The sequence below is a fragment of the Haliotis rubra genome, unplaced genomic scaffold, assembly GCF_003918875.1.
Source record: "Haliotis rubra isolate DU_JTF1 unplaced genomic scaffold, ASM391887v1 Scf2213, whole genome shotgun sequence".
NCBI classification, from domain to species: Eukaryota; Metazoa; Mollusca; class Gastropoda; order Lepetellida; family Haliotidae; genus Haliotis; species Haliotis rubra.
In genome coordinates, this window is record NW_025766241.1 from 33,098 (window position 1) to 54,992 (window position 21,895).

A 21,895-nucleotide genomic window follows, 5' to 3' on the forward strand; every position below is an offset into this window, starting at 1 on the left:
ATGGTGGGGTTGCAATCTGATGGTTTGGTGTACAATGGAAAGATATATAAAGTGAACATAGCATCATTTGTTTGTGATGCACCGGCTCGAGCTTTCATTAAAAGGGTTAAATCTCATTCTGGTTATTCAGGATGTGAAAAGTGTACACAGAGTGGTACCTATCAAGGGAAAATGGTGTTCTTAGAAACTGATGCACCCTTAAGAACAGATGTAGCCTTTCATGAGATGGTAGATGAAGATCATCATACAGGCCCAAATCCTATGAGGCAGTTGTCTATTGGCATGGTGACGCAATTCACACTTGACTACATGCATATGGTATGTCTTGGTGTCATGAAACGCTTGCTTTGGATTTGGAGAAAAGGACCCCTTCACTGTCGTCTAGGCTCCCAAACGAAAACCTTAATATCAGAGGCCTTGATGTCCCTTACTTGTTACATGCCACATGAGTTTGCACGAAAACCAAGGGCGCTTTCTGAAGTTGATAGATGGAAAGCAACCGAGTTTCGGCTTTTCTTGCTTTATACCGGACCTTTAGTATTGAGGGGCAAGATACAAAATGAGATGTACAAAAACTTCATGCTTCTGTCAACTGCAATCGGTATTCTTGTGAATCCTATATTTTGCAATGTGTACGCAGATTACGCACAAGAACTTCTTGTCTCTTTTGTTCACCATTTCTGTCAGCTTTATGGTACAGATCAGGTAGTTTACAACGTCCATGGCTTAGTGCATCTCGCTGAGGATGTAAGACGTCATGGCCCACTTGATGCATTTTCTGCATTTCCATTTGAAAATTTTCTCCAATACCTGAAAAAGTTGGTTAGAAAACCCAATTTTGTCCTTGAGCAAGTGGTGCTCAGGTTGAGAGAAAAGTCTTTGTTGTCTTCATCAGAGAAGTGTGACAGTTTTGCACCATTTCAGGCAAAATTAAAACACTGTGATGGTCCACTTCCCGCAGGTAACAATTTCTTAGGGTGTGTCCAGTATAGAGAGGTCAAACTGAAAGAGTTTGTTGTCACATCAAACGAGGTAACAACTGTGTAAAAAATAGGCAAGGACATTTGCTATGTGAGAAATATCCTGAAATGTGACGAGGATATCTACGTTGTTTACCAAACGTTGTTGTCGTCAGGAGCATTCTTTCAGTATCCCATAGACTCCAGGCGCCTTGATATTCACACAGTATCTGATGTGAATGATCAGCTCCTAGTTTCTAGAATACAGAGTGTCAAAGGGAAATATGTTCTGATGCCTTACCAGGGGAACTTCGTTGCAATCCCAATGATCCATACACGTGCATAAAAGTAAACAAAACATGTGCATTAACTTTCAAAAATAAGAAATTCCACAACCTTTGCTGATGTACCAAACATAGAACATCCATTCACAGTTAAGTCAGTAAAGCTGGGACGTGGGATGATTGCACACATCTCAGCATAGCCGATGGGATTGAATAACTGCTACTGCAGCTGTTTAGTAAGTGTCTTTGCTTGCATTTAGAATTTATGTCAAAATCTTTTGATTTGAGACTTTGTCTTTTTGAAATCTATCCAGATTGTTTTATAAATGAAAGTTTGCTCTTATAGCCAAAATGTATGTGGTCGTCGTCTTTGAAGAAAGCAACGAGGTAGAGTTAGTTGCTTCCAATTGGCTGCTGAATCAAACCAAAACCTACTGGCCTCCACTTCGCTCTACTGCAGCTGTTAAGGCAGTAAAGGAGCGAATTGAAGCAGAAAAAACATGGCCGGTATACAGGATCAGGGTGTTGGCTGCTTGTCGTAAGTAAATTTTGATTTCCCTTAAATTCTCTTGTCGTTTTCTGAAGCTGATGTTACTGAATTAAAATATCATAGTTTTGTGAACACTTGAATTCATAGAATATAAATTTTATTTTACCTGTTTCTACAGCACAAAGACTGTTCTAGGATGATGTTATATATCTGCAGATAGCTATGAAGACGGTAGAAGAAAATTAAAAGTTGCTGAAGACACTTCAGACATTCAAACAGAAGAGGAGGACTCCTGTGGTAAAGGAGCGAGAAAGTAAGTGCTTTTTGCAATTATGCTAAGATGAACTTTTTCCCCACCAGTCAGTTTGCTGAATGGCAGTCTATCACGAATAGGGTTACAATATTTGTTAATTTTCAAAGAGATTTTGTAGTAATGTTTGATACACACTGGTGATAAAGCATTTCATACTATTATTCCACTCAGGTTATTATTGCAAGAGTTACAGCAATAATCTGCTTGGGGATGTGCTATTTTGGTATGATCTTGTTTTGGTATGCATGTAATATTATGTTCTGTTTGGCCGTCAGACGAAAGCCAAAGCAAGTTTCCTCCAGTGAGGATGAGGATGACGACTATGAACCACCCAGACCAAAAAAAAAGTGCGACCTGCTGTTCTACCACCAGCTCCACAGCCACCAGAGATTTCAATGCCTTCTACCTCGGCAGTTTCTGAGGTGGTTACAGGTATTTCCCTCTACCCGGACAACATTAGCATCAGTACATCATCAGCACATGCATCACCACCAAGACCTTCAACTTCTGCCCGGTCTTTGTTCAGTGTCCATATGCCATCATCAGATTTCCCAAGGATCCCAGAGTCAAGTACCACTGCTACTCACATCAGACAGTGTAAGTACATCACAGCCATATATCACATGTCATAGCTTTTATGTGCAAGATAAAGTTTGGCGATCTTGATTCACTTTTAAAATATGTTTGTGAGATTTTACAAATCTAATACAGGCGGAATCATGAATTAAATTATATGTGTAATTTGAAGTTTCTGCTTACAGCAATGCCAGGTACTAATGAAGGGTCTCTGATACCAGGACTTATATCTCCTGATTCAGCACGAGTGAATGGTAATTATGTTTTTCATTACTTTCTCCTCAACAACTACAATAATATTACTATCCCTTTCATGTCAGACCGCCGCCATATAGCTGGACTATTGCTGAGTGCAGCGTAAAAGTAAACTCACTCACTCTTTCATGTGTCTAGTAGAATTCTTCAATATGCGGTCCTGTCGCTTGTCATAAAAGGGCTCCAACTTGAATATTTCAGCTAAGGATAGGGCAATCATTAAAAGCCATTTCATCAGTGCAAGTTGCTGTGGAGATTGGAAAAGAGCTTGCTTCTCAACGGAAACTCCTCAATGAAATCTTGCTGAAGGTGTCCAACAGTGGAACACCAGTGGACCTCCAGGAAGATGTACAGTTTCCACTAACTGATGAGGCTGCCCTTGAAGCTCTTGAAGGCAGACTGAAGGAAAAGGCATTTAGAATGTCTTTGGTAAGGCTAAAGATTCTTTTTAGGGCAAATTGCTGACACTGGTGCACATGTGGTGTATGAATTTAAATATTCTGTACTAAGATACATTAAATCATCTGGCATTTTATAATTGTGATAAGTTTAGGAGTAGTAGATTAAGGTCTACTAGCAATACTACTTCTCAAGCGTATACTACTAGATTATATAGTCCAGTTGTACCTTTGTTTGTAAGCAGACTGACATGCTCAAATTGTTCTCAGTGCAATTTCACAAGTATTAATCATGCCTGCTTAAAATCATTTCAAAATACACGTTACTGTTATCATGGGTTCATTTTGATCCCATTTTGTATAAGTTATTTAGACTTTTCACCTTATTCTAAAATGTTGTTGTCCTGTTTTGCAAATAATTGTCTTGATGACCTTTTTCAAAATGTTACCCTCCTAATACCCAGCAACTTTACTTAGTGACCGAAACATTTGATATTTTCACAGGTTGATCGCCTAAAGCTTATTGGCGGAAGCACCGTAAAGGAAACCGTCCAAAGAACCATGAAGTATGTCCTTGGACATACTATTACTTCTCAATATAACTGGCTGGGACAAAAATGTTGGAAGAACAATGGACCAAGCAAGAAAGCATTTGCTAATTTTCAGCTATGTGCTGCAATCACTAGTGAGTAAAATAGCTCTCATATATAGTTCCGGATTATGTAGATTTGAGAATCGAAGTGAGTTGAAATTTATAGTCACATCGGCAATATTCCAGCCATATTTTGGAGAATTAAAGGAATATGTCAATGAAAGTTAGCACTTCAGCTGGAGTGCCTAGTCAATATATTGAACCATATGTGACATTAATGGTGGTCATTCCAATCAGATTTCAAATATGGTCACCATATTGAAAATGCCAGTTTTACTCATTGATCATTTATTTCTGCAGTGATTAAGCAGAAATTTGGTATGTAGGATTGGTACGGCCCTGATGTTTCGTTTTGATCTAGATGAGCTACAGTGACTTGGAAACTGCAGTAAGACCAAGTTTCCAGGGCAACCATTCTTATAATGTTAAAGCTTTATTAAAAGAATAAGGCATTGCATATTAAGTTTGACAGGTGTGCAGAATAATTGGAACTTTATTTTTCAGGTTTGATGTTAATGAAAATTAATATCATATTCAACTATGTTTTAGGAGCTGTTCTCAAAAATCCCCTGCTTACAACAGCAACAGAAAAGGAGGCTCACAGTGAGATGATGCTTTGGCTGAGAAATTCGGGGACAGGGACGGGGCCGAAAGAAAAGGCTACTGACTAAGGAGGCTGCGGTCACCACTCGCGATAACATGTCTGAGTAACTGCAATATGCTGTATATGAGATCATATAAAAGATGTTTTCTTTATCCCTTTTGTTTTCCTTTTAGCATGCTTAGCAAATTGAATACAGAGGGTTTTGCTTCCAATTAGTCACATTAGTGACATGTTTTATAGATGAATCCTAGCACTGTATCAGTTGTTGAACTCGTGCCAGTTAACAGTTTGCTGTTATAAAATTTTACATGTAACCGAGATTCCTTTGGGGGAACAATGGACATAGTTCGTGTACATTTGCACTGTCTATTTACATCATGATACATGAAATTTTGAGTGCATCCTCTGGGGGAGGCGCGTCGCCTCCTTCACAGTGCCCACTTAACAGCTGGGTGGCCATGGACTGGAGCAATGTAGATTTAGTCTCCTTGGTCAAGGCTGACACAGGTCTAGTGTGGTTTCATACAAAAGGGTCCAGAATGTAAAAGTGCTATGGTACCAGTACACAAAATCACATATACGGGGCCAGTACAAGACCAGTACACTGCCAGTACAACGCCAGTGTGTTGCTATTTGTACTGGGCCATTTCCACGCCAATGTGCAAAACGTTACAGGTCCGGTACTGAGATACGTTATCAAGCCTATATTGTGGTCTTTTATAATACCAGTACGGGCCCAGTAGTGTCATGTTAGCTGGGCTGTTGCTGAATACTGATAATACTACCTAGACACTGACACTGATGCATTACTATCACTGCATTACCCATTTAAAATGGATTCTTTTACTTGGCGCAGTAAGCGGTATTTACGGTGCGTACAGCGGTTTCGAAGTTGGACTTACCTGCCAAACGTTGGGTGACAACGTTGGGTCACTAAGCGCTTTCAGAACGTTCCACTATGCATAGTTCCGATGCTGAATCAATTAACCAATCAGCACGCTCCGCGCCTTTACTGCTGCACAGCTTGTCGCTAAGGCGCCATTTGGTACCTATTGCACCCCAAGCTTTTGTGTATCTAAGGACATAACTGTCAGCGAGTTTTTGGAAATGGTGAAGCGCTGCGCTTGGGGTACATGCAATTCGGACGAAAGGTACCCAGATAGAGTCATTAATGTCCATTTCCGCCATTTCCCAAAGCCGAAAACCAAGTTTGAGAAGTGCTCGCGGTGGATTAGAGCGTGTGGCCGACCCCACGGACAACTGAATGTCGGCAACATAAACAAACACAAGTTCGTCTGCTCCAAGGTATGACTGAGTGTAGTGTAGGTATAAACTGGTCTTTCTAGCATATGACCGTATTCATATTGATATATCTTCGGATTATATGTTTACGGACGCAATATATTGTCGCACGGCAGCGTTTTCTTTGGCTATATAACGATACTGGTTGACAATTCTTAATTCGCTACAACCACCAAAGTACTAAGTAGTTCAGCAAGCTAAACGTCGTGTTCCTACCAAGGCAATGTAATCGTATAGGTGATAATTCTGTTGTTTAGTGTATCTATTTTTTAAAATATTTGTTAGCATTTTGTGAATGGATATCCCCACGAAAGAGTTTACAGACCCAATCAGTGCCGATGGAAGCGCCATCAAACCAGTGAGACCTCCCCCGAAGCGACGGTGCCTGGGCAGTGGCATTCAATCGATTGAGCCTAGTGTCAGGTGAGCAAATTTATATTTAATGTGCCACACATAACATGTTTAATGTGTTACACCTATGGACAACATTGTTCCAACGCAGAAATACATAGCACAAAGTCTTTTAATTGTTCATTCGACTTCATCATCCAAGTTTATTTTAATTTTTTATGATGCTGTTTAACAATAAATGTCTGCAGCACATACTGTCAGTTGACAAACCTGATGACATTGCCATAACACACTCACATATATCACAGACATGACCAATAGTACTAACAAAATAGATGATAATGCAAAATAAATAACAAAGTATTTTCAATTTTAGGAACACATCCATGCAAATATATCCTCCATGTTTATTATGTGGATATATTTTAATGTTTTTACAATTATCACACACTATCGATGGATGTCTTCAGCACACATTTTCATTGGAAACACCTGAGGATATTGTCATAACACAGTCTAAAGAAATATCACAGACACTGACCAATGCAGTACTAACAAAATAGATGATAATGCAAAACAAATAACAAAGTATTTTCAATTTTAGGAACAAATTCATGCAGATCTACCCTCCATGTCCACACTCAAAAGAAATATCACAGACATTGATCGATGCACCTCTACATAACAAATATGATTTTGTTTTAGAAAAGATTTGGTACATGTGACAAATATATACACATATTCAACATACATTTCAAACTACAATGTGAACCTGTAGAGAATTATAAACAAACTTAGGAATGTTAACACATAGTTCACCCCATACTACATGGATTTGTATGAGAAATCATAGTCTGTCTCACAGTCCCTGAACTATATTATTTTCCCTACTACCTAGCCTTCTCTGCAGTGCTAAAGCCCTAATTGGAGCAAGTCTAGATTTCCTTAGGTTCAGGTTCTTAGGTTCTGAATCTCTGGTCTCCCTGGGACTCCTTTTCAATTTAAATGGGTTTGTTTGTTACTATCAAATTATATATATATATTGGTACTAAGCGTTAGTCTAGAGAATGCGATGCTTTGTGGTTTCTCTGTTTTCTTTGCAGGTGACGTTCACAGTACCTGGTGGTAATATGCTTGCTTTCAATCAACCAATCAATACCATTAATGACATGATTGTCACATCATGATTTGTTTTGTTTTTCAGAATTATTTGTAACCATGACCATTTGTTGGTTACATTACATTAATTTTTGTGTCCTTTCTATTTACTTAATGAAATGGACAATATGCACAGTCTGACCTCACATTAACCCTTCAAGTAATCCCACATCTGTCAGCACTGAATATACCCAGGTGCCTTGAACAGTGGCATGACAAAATGGAATGCCTCACGCTACACTTTTGCAAAATATTGGATGCAAATATGTCTGGCCCATCATTACATCATTATATGAATACATGTTGTATTGCAACATTGCATATTGTCCTATATACCATATCTGTAGACAAGACAGTTGTTCTCTGAAAGCAAAACATAGTATGTAATCCAAAATATAGCATATGTTACATAATACAATCTGCAAATGTTTCACAAGGCCTTATATGGAATACATTTTACAACTTTCAGTGTACTGATTGACACAGATAACAGAGGAAATGATAATCTGCCTTCCAGCCAAAGTTCCAGTACCCAAACAGAGCAAACATGTAAGTATCCTGTGCAACTGTGAGCATATATCATGAAATGATAACATATTACATAGCATGAGCTAGGTGAGGTTTTGTAAAAGTCCTTAAAAACTGACAGAGTTTTTGTAGCATGTTTGCCACGAATGGCAAGTCAGGATACACTCTTTCCACATGTAAATCTTTCTGAGTGTACACTATAAATTCACAAAAATCAGCACCTGAAATGAGAAGCTGACCTTGAATCTGCACATAATGCATATGATTCCTAAGTAAATGTATAGATCCACTTTGATCTTTCTGCAGAAAGAATTGATCATTTGTACATGCCTCCTCAATGGTTGAGTTCCTTTCAGTGTATGGACATTTTACCTCTACAATGCCAGTCCCAACAGTACAGCATAGTTTTGCATCAGGAGTAGCTCCTAGAAAGCTGAATTCAGGGTTTACAATCAGGCCACAATCATGCATATGGGCAGAGTGAAATGTTTCCAAATATTTGGACTTAGCAGAATTTTCATGTTTTTTGCCATACTCTAGAGGCTTGGCATATATTGTTTGTTTCTCCTTAGGAAATAAGGTGTCCAAGAAGGCAGTAGTTGGCCTTTTTTTCTGTTGATAATCTTTCCAAAATTTGAAGCAGTTAGTCTCGTTGATCTGGATGACCTCCAGAGGAGACTGTAGGACTGACCCCTGGTGTCTCTCTCTAATTGTTCAGGATCAGCCACAGCATATCCATCGTTGAGTACCTGAAACTCAGTTGGTAGTTTGATAGGTGATGTCTTTGGGAATGATTCCACTTTGCATTGAGTGTGAGCCAGTGTTGTTACAGGTTTGATATTTCTTGTCTGAGAGAGTAAAACATCATATCAAAACGATTTGTGTTGTAAAGTTTATGAGTGTGTAAATGAGTGTGTTTTTAAGTAAAACATTGAGATTTGTGTTGGTTGGTATCATGTATGTGACAACTTTTTGTGTTGCAGGGATATCTCCACTTGATTTCCTGAATCTGACCGCAACAATAGTCAACTTTCGAGCCCAGGTTGAACAGCAGCAAGTGATGATTGATGCTTTGCAGAAATCAACCACCCTTAAGGATGAGGAAATAAAGAAACTTAAAGGAGAAGTTAGCAAAGGACAGAAATTTGGGGTAGAGACAGTCAAAGGGAAAGCTGGAAAATTAAAAACCTTTTTAGATATTACACTGGCATAACATACATCCGTTTTTGGCACTCTTACAGTTTTAGTACCAGGAGATGGGAGCTTTTCCATGACCTATGAAAGGGACGTTGTGATATTCGTACTTTATCAGCTGAGAACTGTTTGTTTTGACACTTTGTCGTTTATGGCACAATTTTGGTCTCAAAGATATAGCTGTGAGATTTCATTTGACATTACAGTCGAGTGGTGCAGTATTTAATGCCTGGGTAGAACACATGTACTTGAAACTAGGACAGTTATCATTATGGCCACACAGAGATACCATCATTTCAAACATGCCAAGAGGATTCAAAGAGACTTTCCAAATTCTGTTATTATTATTGATGGTACTGGAGTTAAGAACTCAAACTCCATGTGCTCTTGGACTTCAGAGTCAGCTGTACAGTGACTATAAATCAAGTACTACCTTGAAATGTCTTGTTGGGTGTGATCCAAATGGCTCTCTAACATTTGTCTCAGAACTTTTCACTGGTTCAATCTAAGATAAGGCATTAACAGAACAGTCTGGTTTTATGATGTGTTAAAGGTGCTCCTTACTCATGGTTACATCAAAGAAGGAGATGCAGTTATGGCTGATAAGGGTTTTACAATAGAGGACGAGCTTTCAGAATTAGGTTAAGAGTTAAACATTCCACCTTTTGTTTCTTCAGAAACCCAAATGACTTCTACTGAAACTCTTGCCACTGAGAAAATTGCAGCACACCGTATCCATATAGAACGCCTTATAGCTAAGATTAAGAAATTCAAGATTGTAGCACACAGAATACCAACTTCATTATTTGGAAGAATTAATCAGATTTGGACTGTTTGTGCTTGTATGACTTTGTTCCAAAATATTTTTGTCACTGATAAACATGAATAAGCACTACAAATTTAACTATGAATCTCCATTATATCAGCATATACTGATTCACTCAAATGTTCTTATGAATCAATGAAAAATGTATCTTATTTTCAGAGTTAGCTAAGGCTCTCTATCACTTTTACCAATAACTATCAAACTGTGGTACATGTATCTGTGTATCAGGACTTATGAATCAACTTAACTTTTCAGCACTTGTAAGTAATGAAACTTGATTCATATTGCAGAAGGACCTAGCTCACTCTTTAGAGGGCATGCAGTAAAGATATTATCTTACACTTTGAAGGTTCCATTGTAAACCCATATGATGTGGGGTACCCTCTGTTTGTCATCACTATTTGCTCTACCAGTGTATTTGAGGCCCTAAGTGCTGTAGTTTATAGTGAATGTTGACATAAATTTTATGTGCCATACTTTGATGTTCTGGTTGAAACTTACTGAAAATATAAAAGGTTATATTCGTAATATGCAATATGCTTCAGTTTTGTGACAATTACAGTTGCAACATCAATGTTCTTTCAGTATGTTATATATTGATTGAGTTTTGGGACTGAGGCATAATCCCAGTATGATGAAATTCAAACATTTGTTATCCAAGAAAATTATGTATAAAATTATTTACGTACATATATATCCGTTGGCTTAGGGCATTGCATTTTCCTTGCACCCAACTGTGTCAATTTCTCTGCAGTTGTAATGTACACTGGCCTGTGGCAATCACACATATGAAATAATCTCTGCACTACAAATTAATGTATGGCAATATGTTCCATATTACATGGAAACTGAGCGGTTATTTATGAAACTTATGATTGAAATTGTCAGATATTATGTATATTATCAGGGATTTACAAGACGCAAATTCCTGTGTCCTATACGCATAAAAATTAACAAAGGACACAACAAAATTTAGTAGCGCATTCACAGGGACACAGAAAAAGTGCAAATACTTTTTGTAAAAATTCCAATCAAATAACAATAAGTTATGACTGAGTTTGTAACTAGCTGGGTTATGGTATCATTTGCAATTTAATTACTGTAACAATGTGATGATCATGATACACAATACAATAACAGTATTAATAATAATATTTAAGTGTCTGGGACCCCATTTTGTTGTAAAATAGATTAAGAATATGAGTCCCAGGTACCTTCAAATACAGGACTCCAGGTAAATCCCTGATTATATTGTAGGAAATTCTTCTTGCCTGCTTTCCCTTAACTCAAATTCCATTGTATTTGACTCTTAATATAGAGGCTATTGATAAAGGGATGGAAAATGTATTTTATGTCAAATATGACACTGGGCATTTCTGTCTTGTGGCAACCTTATGTCCCTGCATATTTCAATTAGAGAAGAAATGGGTTATTTGAAATAATGTCAATCATGTTCATGTGTTCATCGTGTTTCATGTTTTTAAATTACACTAATAATTCATACAAAAACAAATTGTGACACAGTACTTGTGCTCTTAAAGGACAGGTGTGATATTTAACTGCCACCACTGTTACTGTGGTAATTAAACATTTCTCAATTAGTTATAATTTTTAACTTACTTTCTCATAAAAACTATGATGTCAGAATGATTGGCATGAGTATCATTTCAGAAATATGTCTTATTGACAGAATAACTTTGATAATGTATAAAATCACAATAAAATCATGTATATAAATTTTGACGTTTGCTTGTTACTTGCTGCTCTCAGCAATATTGCAGGTATGATGTGTTCTACAAAATAAATACTTCTGGGTCTGACAATATAGCGATCGACAGCATGGGATTTGATCTGCACATTTTGGATACAATGACATGCATATACCAAGTCAGTGAGCCTGGGCGCCAGATCCCTTTAGTGTTTTATTTCAACAAGCAGCCCAGATCCCCATAGATACTTTGGTGATACTGACTTACTCTTGTGATGGAATGTACCTGGTAAGACAGGAATGATCTCAACTGCACGTCTCCAACTGGAGTCTGAACCTTGGGGGCAGTCAGGTGTACCATGTAGCTCAATGGAGCATGTTCTTGGTCCTTCAGGACTTGCATGTCCGTTTCTGTGACAACTGGGATTCTGAGAAACAGGTACATTTATAGAATTTCAAATAATCACTTTAGACTAAAAGAGTGAAATTCCTTTAATTTCTCCATATAGACTTATGTATGTGGTTTTACCAGAAGTATGTACATTAATATTTATTTAATCTCATATAAATGTTAAAAACACTTTATTATTTAAAATATATTTTAACAGGATAAACCTTTGATTGTAATGTTGGACTATGACTTACTTCTTTGTAGTATCAATTTGGCAAGTCACTGGCTTCCCTCTTCCTGTTCTGAGTGGGTCTTGCTACAGTGATATGATTCATGGGGACTGGGGTAATGGTCCTTCCCTAGGGTTTGTGCCACTGCTGGGGCAAACTGGTGCAGCTCTGCAGCTGCGGCACATGAGTGTAATCATGCAGTTTCAGTCCTTGCAGGGACTTGACCAAACCCACGATGTGGGAACAGCGCCCTCAAAACTGGGGAAAGAAATACACAAATAAAGCAGATACCAATTCCACTTTCTCATGTGAATGTAGATGCAAGTATAATATGAAATAAGAATAATTGAGTGAATGTGATTTACTAAATTTAGTAAGTGAAAAAATGTTTAAAAGATATACCCCTGTTTAGTAGCCCAGACTGATACATTTACTAGAGTTCAACATAGCAATGACTGCCTTCATGAAATATGTGTACTGTATACGTAGTTGATAATTCCATCAAAATGAAAATCAAATATAACCAAAAATATATTGAAATTGTAATATTTTGGAGAATTGTATGAAAATATATGGCTATATATGTGCAGTGTGTAGCTGAAGACAAGATGCTGGTTTTTCTTGATTATGATTTGAACTTCGTGTACCTTTTACACATGTCCCAGATTTAGACATCACAGTACAGATGTCGGGCTTGTTTTAGGAGTTTTTTTTCTTTTTTTCTTCTCTGACGTGACAGGGGTGTTACCCTGGTGTCACAACCAGTCTGTACATTGTAACTTTGTGTGTATTTTGCATTCTAGTATTGATTTTTGTTTTATTTAACAAAGTATATGTCATTTGACAGCGAAGTGGAGATCGAGGCTGACCCAGGGGAAACGGACGTGATGTCATGGGCTTATAAGAAAATTAATTCCTGGGAGGGAACATTAAGATATTGATGAATGTTGTCACTCTGGTTTAAAATAACGCATTTTAATGCACTTACCCAACCTTGCAAGAACAGTAGGAATCGGCAAATTCTTGTGATCGTACATCTATCTCCAGCTGTAGTTTGTGCGCCTCTTCGCGCTTCGATAGCGATCTCCAACATTTCGCGTACACGAAAACGGCCTGATTATGACTGAAAACTTTTATGTCGTGCACATACCCTTCTAGAAATTTTTTCTAACCACTTGCTTGTGCCCTTTTTGATATTCTGTCATGTTCTGGATGGAAATGTAAGGAGATATTGTCGGATATTGAACTGAGACAGTCGTCTCCCGGATGACATTCAGCCATTTTGACAGCTCAGCATCGTAAAGCTTACTTGGGAAATAGCCACAGTAACCAATGTAGGCGTGGCTTCGTAGCTTCGGTCGGAACTATGCATTGACTCACACTTTCTCTCTCTCGCTCACAAGAAATAACAAACAAATCGTTTTATCAACAAAGTTGAGTTTAATATTCTTTGGAAACATCTCGTTTCGGAAAAAATAAAAATTCATTTGGACAACAATTCCAGGCAGAATTAGTCAGCACAGTATTTCACCTGCACTGAAATTCTTAGACTCGTCCACTTTGATCTACTTGCTTTCGCGGTAATAGTTGTTGACCGTGACACTGCAGTTCGAAAAATGCAAGGCAGCCGAAGTAGCAGCACTGGATAATTGCATCTGATTGAAGTTTGAAACTGATGTTACCTGACTGGGAGTGTTATCTGAACCCTGAAGAACTGAAGAAAAATATCGTTTCTGATCAACGGAAGAATCAGTGCTGTAACTGATCAAAGATTGCTGATTTTTGTGCCCTGTCAGTTTGATGATTTCGCGTGCCTCAACACCCGCATGCGAGAGAAGAGTGACCGTTGTGGCACATACACAATGATTTTTGTGTACACCTTTCTTAAACCTGCATCTTTGGAAATTGTCTTTATCATTTGTGACAAGAGATTGTTGTGGCCTACTGGTTTTAAAGTATACCAACACGAGTCGAACTCTGTGAAAGATTTTCGAGGATACTGGAAGAAACATTCATTTCCTGGATTTAATTTTGAGACATATTTTTTGAATGCCGCCACAGGGCACGAATCAGTGTTGGTAGCATAAATGCGGGATTTGGCTTGTGCAGTATCGCGTAAATCGCCTTGGTGATTCTTGGTGGCCTCAGAATGGGTCATAGTAATGTACTCTGCACCAACATCATCCCTTTGAACTTCGAAATAACTTATCTTGAGACTTCTTTGATTTTCATTACCCCGACGACCCGACCCCAGAGTGATATCGAACCAAACCTTTTTCTGGAAGTTAGTGGGGTGTCTACTGTGAGATTATTTCTCAATTTCAAAAGATCAGCGTTTGAAATGGCTTCATGGTGTTTCGAATTGTCAAGGCCATTTTTTTAGTTTTTTTTGACATTCCAACAAAGACATTATTGGTGCTATGAAATTCAATATCTTGTAGGATGTTGATATTTCTCTCAAAGGGCGGGGCCCTGAGATGTCTGTGGATGGAAGATCGAATTCCCACGTAGGAGGACTTGGCATATAATCCCCCGCGATTGTCCGAACTTCCGCATAAAAGTGGCGAAGAGAGGATGCAAGTTGTTCTTTTGGAAGTGATTCGAATTCCTCGGATTTTACCCTGTTGTGAGAGCCATTCTAAAAAGGAAAAAATGGAGGTAGGACAAGTGGACCTTGTGTATTATCAGTAGGGTTGTCTTGTTATTTCTTTTATTACTGTAGGAATTACTTATTTTCTTTGATAAATGATTGACATATGCAGATCCTTTTGTAGGTTGTTCAATTTGAAAAATAAAATAACAATTCAATATGTGTTTTTCTCTCGTTTTTAGGTATCATTTTATAACAATTTTTTTTGCTCACGTTTGAAAATTTTAACAGCCCAGTTTGTTGTTCGAAGGGTTGCCTTTGATCTTCCGTCCAGGAAGATAGAATCCAGGTCACTTTCCGGTACTATGGCAAGCGTCCAGAATTTTGGTCCTCGTGAATGATAGGCCTATCTGTAGAAAAAAAATTGAAAATAACAGTTTGGTTGCGTATGTAATGGTGGCCTAATTTAGGATTTTAGTCCAGATTTTTATGTATTGCTATAAGTGTATTTTCCCGGAGAGAAACATTCATTTTTTAATTTGTTGGGAAAGTTAACGCGGAGATCTGATTATTTTCATGTCGATACATTACCCTCAGTTTCGTTACTGCTGCCTGCTTTTGGTTCTTCCTTTATTTCAACCGGTGTTAGGTCCCTCTCCCGTTGTAGCAGCATTGGCGAAGATTTCTAGAAATGTAGTTTTAAAATTTTATTGTAATTTCATTGTGAAATTGGTTATAAGTTGGGGCAAAACTTATTGTGACTGGATTTGTAAGCACACGATACTTTTAAAGCTTTTACTTAAAAAGAATATGTGATAGTCAATTCACCTGAGGTATCAATAGTAGACACAATTTCATTAAATTCCTCGTCGCTGAAATCCATCTCGTCAACTTCCGAAAATTGCCTATGTGGAAAATTCCAAAGTCCGCGTCAAAATCCATTGAGTTGTTGTTGTTATATATGATCAGCCATCATTGTGGTCAAACGGAAGTAGTTCTCACAATAAGATTTGTTAATGCGCGGTGAAGCGGCCTTACAATCAGATGAGCGTCAATCCAGAATTGATGCCGTCTGATTTTTTTCTGAACATTTTCTTGAATGGTAGAATTCTTAGCAATCACTGCTCTGTATTTTACTTGATTCATGAAACTAACAAAGTCACACGAAGGTATACCTCGCACATCGAAGTGCACGAAAACTGAGAACACTGTGTAAAACTAACACTACAACTACATGAATTTACATTTAATGTTCACAACTTGTTGTTACTTTTACTGTATTAAACTTATTTCTTTACTAAGAATGAATAAAATACCTGATGAGTGGTGTCTTTACACAAAATTGAGACCATGCTGTCTGTCTCCGTTACATGAAAACTCCGCGCTCTGCATAGCGGGGAGACATCATTATATATTTTTGCAAGGGAGAAATCATTGCTATGACAAACCATTAAGGTTCAAACTTCTGGTTGAAATGAGATTATCATAAACTATAAAATAACAATTCTCAACAGCCTTTTGTAATTATATGATGTGCCATGTACATATAAACATCACTAAAAATAGTGAGTGAATGAGTTTTACGCCGCTTTCAGCAATATTTCAGCACCATCGCGGCAGACAATGAAAATAAAGATGAATTATGCTTGTATCAAGTGTTCAGAATATCACAAAATGTACATGTATGGCAGGACGTTCAAAGTGTTTCAAACAAGCGCTGAGACTGCTGTGGATGCATGTCCATTGAGTAATGGTTTTCTGTTACTGTATGCATACATTTCCTATTGAATTTCAATAAGATTGAATTAAATTCTCAACAGTAATTTTAAGTAACTGTTTATCAAGTTAGGTTAGTCAGGGATATTTTATCTGTACCTATTTTTGGCTGATTAATCAAATAGTGATGCTTCCTGTATGTACATTGTTTATAGATCAACCATCAACAATTTGCAGTACCGAATAATTCAGATGAAGCACGTCTCCCTCAGGAAAGTGCTGCAGGTACATTTTATCAAAACAGTGTATAAATAATGAGAAATTGTGAACACCAAGGATGTTTTAGATTTTCATATGCAGATATAGTAATTGAAAGTCTGTGTAATCTTACACCTATAATTTGCCAAATTTCAAAGACAATAAATATTAATGATTTCATGAGATTTGAAGTAAAGTTTTGATATAATATTTTTTAAACATTTTTTGTTACATGTTTCAGCTGTAAGAACAGTGGAATCTGTTAATGCTGTAAGTACATCAACAACATCAGCGACAAGTGCTGTGATCCCCCATCCCAAAAGACAGCAACAGCGATGTCCATATCCTCAGCTATAGCACCACCTGCCTCTACAGTAACCCCCAGAAGCGGATCCACAAGCCATGTGAAGGTGGGTGAGTCGAAGTTGGAGGTGTTGCAACAGCTGCTGAGTGTGGAGACACAGAGGCTGGCCGTGGAGAGAGGGAGAGACTGGCACTAGAGAGGGAGAGACTGGCACTAGCGAGGGACAGATAGGCACTTTGACCGGCAGCGTCTTGAACTAAAGGAGAGGATATAATTCAAATGTTGAAAATTTCATCACACCCGTGATAAATTTTGATTAATGAATGCGGCATATTTGTTTACAAGATTACACATTAGTGGAACAGAGTGGAACGATGTAAACTTTTTTCCCTAGGCCTCTCTTGTCCATCCGCCCAAGCACTCCATGCTACCCTCATTATAAGACAGCTTCAAGCTCTCATGCAAAGCATGCGGCATGCACCACTAGCTGCCCACGTGACTATCTCCGAGACTATCTCCGAATCATCATTCTCATTCTTGTAGACTGGGACGGGTACTCGAATCCGGGCTGGGTACAGGTGGAATCGAGTCCTATTTCTAGGAATCGAGTACCTGGAAAGGGAGAAAACTCTGTAGTGACAAGGGCAGGTAACTCTAACCTAGCGCAAAATGGACAGCAAGCGTGCTAAGCCGAGTGTTTGGACTCATTTTGAGCTGGATGCAAATGGAAAGAAACCTAATGCCGACTCTGTGGTACCATGCTAACCTACTGCGGAAGTAGTACAAGTTCGATGCACAAGCATCTTGAACTAAAACACAGATCTTTGATTCAAAAAGAGTCAAAAGCGGCAAAGAAACAAAGCACACTTACATTCACAGCCAAGAAAGTTCTTATGAAGGAAAGCTATGAACACATCACAAGCAAGGCTATGCTTATGTGTGTGAGAGATTTGAGGACGCTGAATATCGTACAGGGAGAAGGTTTCCGCGATTTTTGCGCTGCATTAAACCCTAACTATGAAGTTCCTTGTCGAAAAACAGTGCATAATTATCTGATGAAAACATTTGAAGATGCTTAAATTGTTTTGACTGAAACGTTCAAGTCAACGGAGGGAGTTGCTCTAACCACAGATATGTGGACGAGTTGCGCTACACATGGCTACATTACTGTAACAGGTCAGTATCTGACAAGTGATTGGCAGCTGAAATCTTGTGTTATCGCCACAAGGCGGGTAGAAGAGCGTCACAGTGGGGATAACATAGCGGAAATCCTGAAAGGTATGCAATCAGAATTCAAAATCCAAACCGTCTCGGGTTTGACCACAGACAACGTCAGGAACATGACAGTAGCAGCTAGGATGGCTGAATACCCCCATGTACGATGTTTCGCTCATACATTGCAGCTTGCAGTCGGAGATGCACTCAAACTAGATGCTGTTGACAATGTCATCATTCATTCAAGGAAACTTGTCTCCTTCTTTTCAAAATCACTTCAGGCCACACAGCACCTAGAGGAGGTGCAGAAAAACTGGGGAACCCATCAAACACGTCATTGGTGACGTCTGCACCAGATGGAACTCCATCTATTTCATGTTTGAGCGGTTGGTTGAAGTACACGCTGTTGTCGTTACAGTTCTTCATGATGACAAGATACATAAGTCCCTGATACTCAAAGATGCTCACTGGGCTCTGATGGAACACCTTGTTCATTGTCTGAAACCCTTGGTATCAGCAACTGAAGTTCTCACCAGCGAGCAGTTTCCTACAGCTGCAGGCGTGTATCCTCTTGTCTTCGCTCTGATGAAGAACACCTACCGCCGTCTGATCTCGATGTGGCTGTCATCACACAGGTCAAAAAGAAAATATCAGATGGTCTTCAGTCAAGATTTGCTCAAAGACAACTTCTTTCTGTCCCCACCAATGATTGCTACGGCCCTCGACCCATGCTTTAAGAACCTTCGCTTCTTGAGGACAACCAGCGGCCTTCGCTTCCTGGAGGACAACCAGTGGGAACAACTGCAGGATCACATTGTATCCCTCATCAATGGTAATGCTTAAGCTGAAGGTGGAGATCCCGAGGATAATAACAGTGTTCCCGGAGTCAGCAAAGTTCAGATCAAACAGGAGGAGGAGATCTTGCCGTCACCTAAGAAAAAGGTGAAGTTCTCTGAAAGTCAGAAGGCAATGTCCTTCCTACTGGGGGACATAACTGAAATCTCGGATGATGTCTCAAACAGGACCGCCAAGCAGGAATATAACGACTTTCAAGCAGCCTCCAACAAGTTGTCAGCCTCTCTTATCAGAGGCAGTTCATTCTCCTTGAACTGGTGGCGGGAAAATAAAGTCGTCTTCCCGAGGCTAGCTGTTCTTGCACAACAATATTTGAGTATGCCCGGGACCAGCGTTCCCTCAGAACGGGCTTTCTCTACTGCCGGCATGACCATTTAGACACCAGAGGGCAGCACTTGATCCGAAGACAGCCGATGCAATAATATTCCTGAATAAGAATATGTCTAAATCATCTGACACTGTCCTCGGCTCTGCTGCTGCAGCATCCACGACACAGTCGACGTCTTCTGCTCTGCCTCTTGACGTTAAAGCTGGAGCCGAAAGATGACCCTCCCACCCTCCCCAACCTCCAGCCCGCTGAGGATTCGGATTGAATCAGTGAGATACGATCCATTCTCGAGTTCATCACTATTGAGATAAACGCGTTCCTTACATTGAGTAACTATATTCATTAACTACGTTCATTATGTTCATTCACTATGCTTATTAAGAAATTTCATTAAAATCTCTTAAGATTCTTTGAATTTTGTCTTTAGTTACTATTTTATTTCAATTTAATGAGACAGCATTTACTTTTGCGTCAAACCTAAATACATTATAGAGATTGTAGGGAATGGGAATATCAATAAAACATTGAATTAGCATATTAAAACGAACGTCTATTGAAAGAGCACACCCTTGGTTGTAAATACAATGTTCGACTGGTTATCATTACATTAAGAAGAACGATGATCAGAAATAGAAGCAACTCCCGCAACTGACATATACATATTGAGTTACTATACATATTATAGTTTAACAAATAATAATCAGCAAACAGTTATTCCAATGAAGATACGCAATATTCACTTACATAAAATTTAGAATATTGAAATAGCAATAGTTTTTCAAACAAACGCATTTCCATGCAACATTTAAATATCTTATGGAAGGATAAAGATATAAAGTTAAATCACTGCAGATATTTCATAAACGGTTAATGAGTTATTCACGGCTCTGTATCAGTCTGTACTCTGTGATGTATAATAGGCAAACTGTAATGCAAATAACCAGTCTTCCCTGATACGAGCGAAACATGTAGCTTAACTCAACTGCTGTACAGTTTGCCTGTCTCTCTATCTCGTATAGAATTCTCCAGTCAGTAAATAGTACTAAATACATCAATCAAATTTTATTCTATGTAAGTTTACATAAAGTCTACATGAAAAACGTTATAGGTTCAGTTAGAATATTACATCTGAAGGTAGTTGTCTGCTAGTTGAACAAATAACTTGTCTCTTTCATTATTGACGTAACACACATGTACATCATTGGTATTGTCCGGTTAATGGAGGTTATTATTAACGACTGTAATTTATATGCGCATGAGCACTGAGTAGTCAAGTCACAGACTGTCAGTAACAGCGCGAACGAAAAGTTCTGTGTTTTAACAAGGAATGTACGTAATGGTGTTACTCTGTATCTTAGTTAAACATACGTAAATTAAATTGCCTAAGATCAGTTTACTTACTGCCATACTTTCTACTCTTCCAAAACAATCTCTGTCAAATCGTGATTGGATATTCAGAAAGTTGACAGAAAGCGTTGTATTCCTTACACTTCCGGGTACTCGATTCCGATTCGAGTAAGTACATCCGGGTACTCGATTCCAGTTTTCCTACTCGTCCCAGCCGTACATTCTTGGAGCCACAGGATAATATCCTTCTTGGAAAATCTGCATAGCGGGGAGGATGGGCGGGAATCCGTCGCATGAGATAAGTATATAAATATACAATTTATAAAAAATTCAAATTTTAAACTTATCCTATCTCACGGTATGCACTTATCCCACAGTCGGATGGCGGGACGCAGATACCCTGTGTCTTGATAGTGCGAATAGCTGGAACTGTGTAGAGTGGAAACGACCGTAGATAGCGATGCACAAGGGAGGCCTGTTACGCATGCACGCAACTCCTATGTTGTGCTGAGTTCTCTTGAACTCCTTGGATTACTAAGCACAACGTCTCCCATGGAGATGGGTGCCCGAGCGATGGTGTTCGGCTGCAACCTCTGAAGAAGGACGCAGCTCAGCGAGAAAGGATGTCAATTCGCCACAATTTTCAGGGTACCCCGTAAATTAATGTCGGTTGACAATAATCGGGCCAGCCCCTTGCTTCAAGATGACCCCACAGACACCGACCAGGGCGGGCGAAGAGAAGCACAACTCGGGAACTCCAAGTTTTAACGTTCAGTTCGGGACAGCATCAAATTGACCCCCACTCCTTTGCATAAGCTTAGTCAAAGGATGGGCCCGGCAACTTCGAGTCGGAACGCAACGAAATTCACTGGAATTCGGGAGTGTCACACTTCACTGACGTAATTGCCCCGTGGAGTAGAGTACAGTAAGCGTGAATGTCGAACACCTCTGCATCGCCAGTCTTCCGATGCCTTGGTATGGAAGCCAAGTGATGTAGTTCTTAAACCCATAACTTGAGAACAACGATTGAGATCCTGGTAAAGGTGTAGAGTTTTGACTGAGT

General features: G+C 38.9%; 1 protein-coding gene and 1 pseudogene across 1 annotated transcript; both read left to right on the forward strand.

Annotated features, from left to right (window-relative positions):
• The first annotated feature begins 3,005 nt into the window (after positions 1-3,005).
• On the forward strand, positions 3,006-4,598 carry LOC124277453. Its single transcript, XM_046713151.1, has 4 exons — positions 3,006-3,014; positions 3,079-3,306; positions 3,780-3,960; positions 4,477-4,598. Exons 1-4 carry the CDS (start codon positions 3,006-3,008, stop codon positions 4,596-4,598), a joined length of 540 nt encoding a protein of 179 aa, XP_046569107.1.
• Positions 4,599-6,128: 1,530 nt separating this feature from the next.
• On the forward strand, positions 6,129-10,045 carry LOC124277454 (annotated as a pseudogene).
• Positions 10,046-21,895: the final 11,850 nt, after the last annotated feature.

Coding starts and splice junctions, on each gene's coding strand:
- LOC124277453 (XM_046713151.1), top strand. Junction 3,307..3,779: donor AGGCATTTAGAATGTCTTTG/GTAAGGCTAAAG, acceptor ATATTTTCACAG/GTTGATCGCCTAAAGCTTAT. Junction 3,961..4,476: donor GCTATGTGCTGCAATCACTA/GTGAGTAAAATA, acceptor ACTATGTTTTAG/GAGCTGTTCTCAAAAATCCC.